The sequence below is a fragment of the Papaver somniferum genome, chromosome 3 (assembly GCF_003573695.1).
Source record: "Papaver somniferum cultivar HN1 chromosome 3, ASM357369v1, whole genome shotgun sequence".
Taxonomy (NCBI): Eukaryota; Viridiplantae; Streptophyta; class Magnoliopsida; order Ranunculales; family Papaveraceae; genus Papaver; species Papaver somniferum.
In genome coordinates, this window is record NC_039360.1 from 193,379,225 (window position 1) to 193,387,238 (window position 8,014).

General features: G+C 37.6%; 1 protein-coding gene across 1 annotated transcript; it reads right to left on the reverse strand.

The window, feature by feature from the left end:
* Positions 1 to 5,694: 5,694 nt before the first annotated feature.
* Positions 5,695 to 6,312, reverse strand: LOC113360473. The gene has a single exon (XM_026603980.1). The coding sequence runs from the start codon at positions 6,310 to 6,312 to the stop codon at positions 5,695 to 5,697; it is 618 nt and encodes a 205-aa protein (XP_026459765.1).
* Positions 6,313 to 8,014: the final 1,702 nt, after the last annotated feature.

The following is an 8,014-nucleotide window of genomic DNA, read 5'->3' on the forward strand; positions in this document are numbered from 1 at the left end:
ATCGGGAAGTAATTAATGAATTTTGGTTGAATCGTTTTGAGAATTGGCGGTGTAAAACTCTTCCTAGGGAAGTTTCTGACTATTCTTCCCTTATTGGCTATCCTTTTATTAATACTAGACCTCGTAGAGCTCCTTTTCGTGTGCAAAAAATGTGGTTTCTTCATGCTGATTTTATGAGAATGGTTCTGGATAGTTGGAATTCTCCTTTGGTTGGGTCTCCGGCTTTTATTTTTCCTCAAAATTTGAAGCGGCTCAAGGTGGAGATGAAGTTATGAAATCAGATGGTTTTTGGTAATGTTCATGTTAAGCTCAAACAAGCGCAACTTAGTCTTGCGGGGGATATTCGGGTGACTGATGAAGATCCTTTCAATATTGAGAAACAAAATCTTATGAAGGATGTGCAAGTTGAAGTGAATGATATTCGTATGCAATTGGTGAAAATGTTGAAGCAGAAATATAGGAATCAATGGTTGATGGAGGGGGCTAGTAATACTAATTTCTTCCATAATAGCATTCGTATGAGAAGGAGTAATAACACTATTTCGGAGTTGGTTAATGATTCGGGTGTTACGGTTACTGATTGTGATCAAATTAGAGACATGGTTGTAAATTATTATCAAGCTAAGTTTAATGGGGATAATTCAGTTTTGGATAATTCTCTTTTTGATATAGATCATGATCTGAAGAGGTGTGTTTGAAGCTGTTAGAGGCTGGTGTAGATTTGATTAATCTTCCAAAGCCAATGGGAGGTGTTGATTATAGGGTGTGGAAACCATATTACAAGGGGAAATTTTCAGTTCGTTCTGCCAAAGATTTGGTTCGAACAAGGCAACCGGCGCTGGAGGGAACTAATCTTTTGTGGAGGCCTTCGGTGTACCCAGCTCTAGCGGCCAGAAACTGGAAACTCTTGCGAGGGGCGTGTGCTACTTTGGAAAAGGTAAAAAGAAGGTTTAAGCATCAAGTTGTTAACAAGTGTTGCATGTGTAACAGCCAAGAGGAGTCGTTGGATCACATATTGTGGTCTTGTTCTTTTGCGGCAAAAGATTGGGATTGGATATCAGACGTGTTTGGAATTCTTCCGCACCAGGTTTTTACAACCTCTTACAAAGCATCAAAAGGTAAAAGTAGGATAGTCAAGGGTGTATGGCTTCTTGCTATTTTAGTAATTCGTTCGAAGCTTTGGATGACTCTTAATGGGTTTGTCTACGGTAACCAACGTGTAAGTTGGTTATTTTTCCAAAAGAAGGTGTTTAATCAGATACAAGAGTTTTCTATACGGCTTAAGGGTTGTATGTTTAATTTTCAAGATGACCTCCGGATTCTATCTTTCTTTAGAGTTCTTCATAGGCAGGTTAAACATTTTGTTCCCATAGAATGCTTTTGGGAGCCTCCACAAGCTAATGAGCTGATGTTATGTTGTGACGGAGCGGCTCAGGGTAATCCTGGAAGGGCGGGTGCTGGTGTGGTTGTCCGTGATGCCAATACTAATGTTGTTGGAGCTGTGAGTGTGGGATTTGGTGTGCAAACAAATTATTTGGCTGAATTATTATGTGTTATTGTTGGACTGGAGTGGGCAACTAAGTTCGAAGTTGGCAATATTTTTATAAGAACAGACTCCATGAGTGTTGTATTGGTTTTCTCAGCTGATGATACTGTTGTGCCTCGGTTTCTTAGACCAAGATGGGTGGCTGTGAAGGCAAGATATAACTCCATTCGCTTTATTCATTCTTATAGAGAGGCAAACTTTGCGGCAGATTATATGGCTAAAAGGGGTTGCTTGTTAGAAGAAGGTGAAGGACTTAGTTACGATAATAGGCATGATTTTATCTTGTCTATTGAATTACCAAATGTATCTTATTTTCGTTTCAAGTAAGTAGTATGTTTTTGGGGTTTTTCTGACCTCTTTTCTTGCTACTTATTTTGCTTTGTAATTTCGTTGTTCATTAATACATTTTGGACTTACCAAAAAAAAAATATTCTGAATTTTTTTCGCGTGAAGCATAGGCAGGTGAAGCAAACAGTTCCAGTTGAATGTTTTTAGTCACCTCCGGACAGAGATGAGCTACTATTGTGTTGTGATGGGGTGGCCAAAGGTAACCCTGGTATGGCTGGTGCGGGGGTTGTAGCGAGGGATCATGATTGCAATTTTGTTGGTGCCATGGGCATTGGCCTGGACAGAACGAATAACTTCTTGGTGGAATTATATGGGGTGATTGTTGGATTGGAATGGGCTAGGAAGTGGGCTGTTAGAAAAGTCTTGGTACGCTCTGATTCAGTTGCCGCTATTATGGCTTTTACAAATTCTAATGTGCCATGGTTTGCAAGACAAAGGTGGAGTAGGATACAAGAGAGTTATGATTCAATTCGGTTTGTGCATACCTATCGTGAAGCTAATTTTGCGGCTGATAAAATGGCGAAAAGAGGATGTCTTCTTAGAAATAGAGAAGGGCTGAATTATGATGAGAGGCCTTATTTTCTAAATTCTTTAGAATATCCATATGTCTCTTATTACAGATTTAATTAGTTTGTAAGTTTTTGGGGTCTTCGGACCTCTTTTCTTGTAAACTTTTTGTAAATATTTGCTATTCATCAGTACAATTTGGACTTACCAAAAAAAATGAATCTTATTCAACTAAAGAATTGTATTTTGTGAACAGGTTGGAGCTCCTGCTCGTGTTGGGATTGTTGCCCCAATTGATGTTGTTGTTCCACCTGACAACACTGGGTTGGGTCCATCCCAGACATCCTTCTTTCGGTTTGCTATATAGTTTGTCAAAGTTTTTTTGAACAGAATTTCAAAGTTGGCGTATACTGACAACCTTTTCTTAACAGGTTCTTAACATCCCAACCAAGATTAACAAGGGTACAGTCGAAATCATCACCCATGTTGAACTTATTAAGAAGGAGAGAAGGTCAGATCTTCTGAGGCTGCTTTGCTTTCTAAGTTGGGTATCATGTCATTTTCATATGGTCTTGTTGTACTTACTGTCTATGACAATAGTTCAATTTTCATTCCTGAGGTCCTTGATCTTACTGATGAAGACCTGATGGGGAAGTTCGTTGCTGGTGTTTCCATGGTTACTTCCTTGTCTCTGGCTGTTGCATTCGCCACTCTTGCTACTTCTCCTCACATTTTCATCAATGCATACAAGAACCTTTTGGTTGTTTCTCTTGCCACAGAGTACTCATTCCCTCAGGCTGAGAAAGTGAAAGAATATTTGAAGGTTCGAGTTTTTGGTTTATCGTGATTTTTAACTGATTATTATGTAGGTTTACTGTTTACATTTTGTGAACGGTTTTCTTTTGAATCTCATGATTCAAGCAAGTTCGTTGATGCCGCTCCAGCTGCTGCTTCTGGTTCTGCTGCAGACCTCCGGATATTCAGAAGCTTTGTTGCCGCACTCTTTATGGTGCCCTTCGCTTTTCCCCACGGATTGAAGCTATGGGAAAGGTAATAAGTAATCGTATAATTTCCTTTTTGGCATTATATGTTGAGTATATGGCTGTAAGGATTGCTGATGGATATCTCCTTTATTAGTTGTTAGTGGAGAGAATGAGATCCTCTGGAGACATGGCAAGGGAAGTTGAGGGACACAGGTGTTTTCTGGGGCATAGAAATACATTTTCTCCAGACAGGTAACAAGACTCCACCTCTAGGCGTATAATTTGAACTATCTTAACAACGTATTGTTGCTAAAATGTTTTTCCCCCCACTTATACCAGAAAGGCGCTCGTGCATCTGTTTGATATAGTAGAACGAGGATCACTTAAGGAAGAGAAGAAGTTAGCTGATCAAATTCTGGAAATCCATAGAAGACAGTAAGAGTTTTTCCTGTTTTTGAACCTTCATACTTATTGAGAAACAATGACATAGTAAAACAATAGTACACGTATTTTATGATGGGCATATTATACATGGTGTGGCTCAAGGATCGTAACGGCATATCCATGATCTGCTGTTGTTAGCACTCTGTAGCTTCAAAAATCGACTGGAATGAAAGATTGTGTTTCCTACGAATATGATTTTTTACTTGATCTCTCCAGAACTCAGACCGTCGCGGCATACCTCCTAAATAATTTTTTATATTATCAACATTTTACCTGCTACACATCAGTTATCTGTATGATTGCATAGTATGATTCGCCTTATCTGCTCTGCATTTTGTCTAATTCACTATATTATCACATGATAGAGGATAGTGAAGAACTGCATCAAAATTCATCAATCCGTATCATTACATACTAAAGGACTGCAGCACAGTTCAATCTAATCCAATTTATTAGTTTGTGTGCATGTTAATTGAGTGATGCTCTGTTGTGAGATCAGAAAGGTTGGAGAACAAAGCAGCCATTAGGTCCCTCAGCAGTTGCAAGGTTTGTAAGTTTCTATGTAGTATCTCCTTATAGTGATTTTGGTTGGAAGAACTTACGAATATCGTAAGTTTCTATGAACTGAACTTAGGAACTTAGTAAGTTTCTATGTATACACTAGTTTGCTGTGATACTTGTATACATTTGTATCAAATACTCATAATTTTTGTTAACTTCAATTGAAGAATCATTTTTTCATAACATAATACAGTTTTGTATCTTCTATTGTGATACTCAACAATATAGTTTTGTATGTCCATTGAATGACATTGTTGTTTGTATATCTGTGGAAATGATGAATATGGGGAACTGGGTAACTGCAGGGGGTAAATGTGTGTGTGTGTGGGGTGGGGGGGGGGGGGGAATGGATTTTGACCAGGTCAATGAAGACTTGACCTTTTTTCTTTATGTTGCAAAAAATTAGCAACGTCTGTGATCTGTTGCTAAATTAGAACCAGAATCAATAACATTTAGTTTCGGGTAGGGGTATTCTTGTAATTAGAAACAACTTAGCAACGACAAATCTCGGTTGCGAATAAACACAGTCGCAACGACACGTGTCGTTGCGAATCTCCATTGCTGACCGAGAGTTGCAACTGAGCCTATGCCGTTGCGAAAAAATGCAACACGGAGTTTTGCAACAGGGATCTGCCGTTGCGACCCCAGTCAGCAACAGCCAGATTCAGTTGCTAATCCCTAAAAATGGTTTAGTGCATTGATGTATAGGAAAATTAAGACGTGAGAGAGTTTAAGGTGTGGAGTGTCGAGATGAAAATAGCTCAATTTGGACCGTTCTTTATATGTCCCAATTGTAATTCTACCTCTACCGTGTAAAACTGGAGAAAAGAGTGTAAATACACAATATTGGCTCAATCTGCATCGTACTTTAAGTCCCGAAATGTAGATACGTTCAAGTAGAAAAACACTATTGTCCCTTATAATATATATATATATATATATATATTCCTCTTAATTATCTTTTAACCTATTGATGGGATTTTTTAATTGTTATAGTAAGAAAGGTTGTCGTTCACTTGGACTTTATTGAGATTGATTTAGGCTTAAATATAGAAAATACTAAAAATAAGAAAATATATATACAAAATATGATCACAGGATGAAGAGAGATCGAGACTCGGGATTCCACCTGACTTCAATTTCATGCAGTTCAAATACCAATTCTAAACAATAATAGCTCATAATATAAAGTTTTATGGACTCTAATTCATTGCCTAAAGTAGATTTCAAAAGTAATGGTTGTAAATCTAAAGTATGGGATATCAAAACCTTTAAGAAAGCATAACCCATCAATTGAAATGACAACTATTCATCATGAGGATCCTCATCATAATTCCTACTAGCCACCTCAAATTTAAGTTGAGCCTGCTTAAAACGAGTATTAACATTACCAAAAACTGTTTGATTCCACAATTTAATTGCTTCCTTCAAACGCTTCAATGTGAAAGGAAAAAGAAAATCAGGATTTCCATAGACCGGAGCATTCCAAGAAGCTTTAACCATTCTCAAAAAATCAGGATGTGTAAACCTCATCTTCTGAATTCTAAAAGGAGCATGTTTTGGCCTTAGAGCAACAAAAGGAAAACCAAAAAGAGTCGAATGGTCAGAAACCTCCCTTGGAAGAGCTTTACGCCGCCAATTCGCAAATTTATTTAACCAGGCTTCATTAATAATAGCACGATCCAACTTGCTAAGAATACGTCTTGTACCAGATTGTCCATTCGTCCAAGTGAGTTTACAACCCAACGAATCCGCTTCAAACAAATTATTGTCATCCATCCAATCACTGAATTCATTTATACAAGAAGTATGAGGTTCCTTACCTCCTTTTTTCTCATCACCACGCAAAACACAGTTAAAATCCCCTATAATCAACCATGGCACAGTCAAGTCCTGTAAACATAATTGTTGCCAAAGCCTCATACGAATAACCTGTATATAGCTTGCATGAACAAAAGAAGTAAAAGCACCATCAACTTTAATTGTAATGGCATGCCTACTTGAATTTATCACCACGGTTCGGAGATTTCTAAATCCCTGTCTGATTCGGAGTTGGAAATTTCAGATTTGGGTAACCGAATTCTAAAAACAAACTCCCCACGTATAAAAAAAAAATACTGAAGGTGCTGAGGTTTCGAAGCTACAAAACAACTCTCTCTCTGTTAGTTTATAGTGCGGGTGTTATTTTGGAACATCAATGGGATTGCACGCCCTGAGGCTCAGTGCAAATTGAAAGAGTTAATAAAGGAATTCAAGCATGTAGTTTTTTGTTTAGCTGAACCTAAGGTGCATTGTACTTTTAGCTTCATTCAAAAACTATATGTGGAAGGTTTCAAGAGAGATGTTATTCATAATTCTAATGGGATGACTAAAAGTGATCTCTGGATTTTTTGGTCTTCTGATTGTGCTAATCCGGTGGTTGTTAATTCAAGTAGGCAAACTATTACTATTGATTTTGAAGGTGTTTTAATTTCTTTTGTTCATGCAAGTTCTTTGCAAGTAACAAGAAGAAACTTATGGAATCAACTTTCTTCGGTTGATAGCAATACTCCATGGCTTGCTTTGGGTGATTTTAATTGTGTATTATGTAATGATGAGAAGAAGGGAGGCTGTAAACCAAGAACTGCAGTTATCAATGAATTTTGTGATTGGATGGATAGTAATAACCTTTTTGAGGCTGATGCTTTGGGCAGCAAATTTACTTGGGCGAATGGTCAATCTGGTAATCACAGAATTCTTTGTAAATTGGATCGTGCTATTATTAATGATGCTTGGTTAACTAAGTTTGAGAATTGGAGGTGTAAATCTCTTCCTCGTGAAGTTTCCGACCATTCCACTCTTATTGGTTACCCTTTTGTTAACGCAAGACCACTTTTTTTTTTGGTATGTCCAAAATTGTATTAATAAATATCGAAAGAATACAACTAGCTTGTAAGAAAAGAGGCAGAAAACCCCAAAAACTTACAAACTATTTAAAACGAAAATAAGATACATTATGTAATTCAATAAAATGAAGAAAAACAGGTCTTCCATCATAATTCATACCCTTTTGTTAACACAAGACCACGTCGTGCTCCTTTTCGTATTCAAAAAATGTGGTTTACATATCCTGAATTCATGCAAGTTGTGGAGAATAGTTGGAATGAGCATGTTGAGGGTTCTCCGAATTTTGTTTTTCCTTTCAAGTTAAAGAGGTTTAAGGTGGCTTTGAAAGAGTGGAATCATCGTGTTTTTGGTAATGTAATTCTCGTTTGAAGCAAGCTAAGTTGAAGATGGAAGTGGCTCTTCGTATTTATGATGAAGATCCAACTTTCTTTCATGCTAATATTCGTACTCGTCGAAGTAGCAATGTGATTTCTAAATTGGTTGATGATTCGGGAAACATTCTTACCAATTGTGACCAGATTAGAGATCACACTATTCAATTTTTTGAAGCCAAGTTTAATGGGGAGGAGTTGCCTATTGATGAGCAGCTATTTAATTATGAGCATGAGCGTATTTATGTGGAGGAGAATAATCACATGGACATCGTTCCAACTGAATAGGAGATTAAAACAGCGGTCTATGCTTTAGGAGCGGATAATGCTCCAGGGCCGGATGATTTCTCGGGATGTTTTTATAGGCA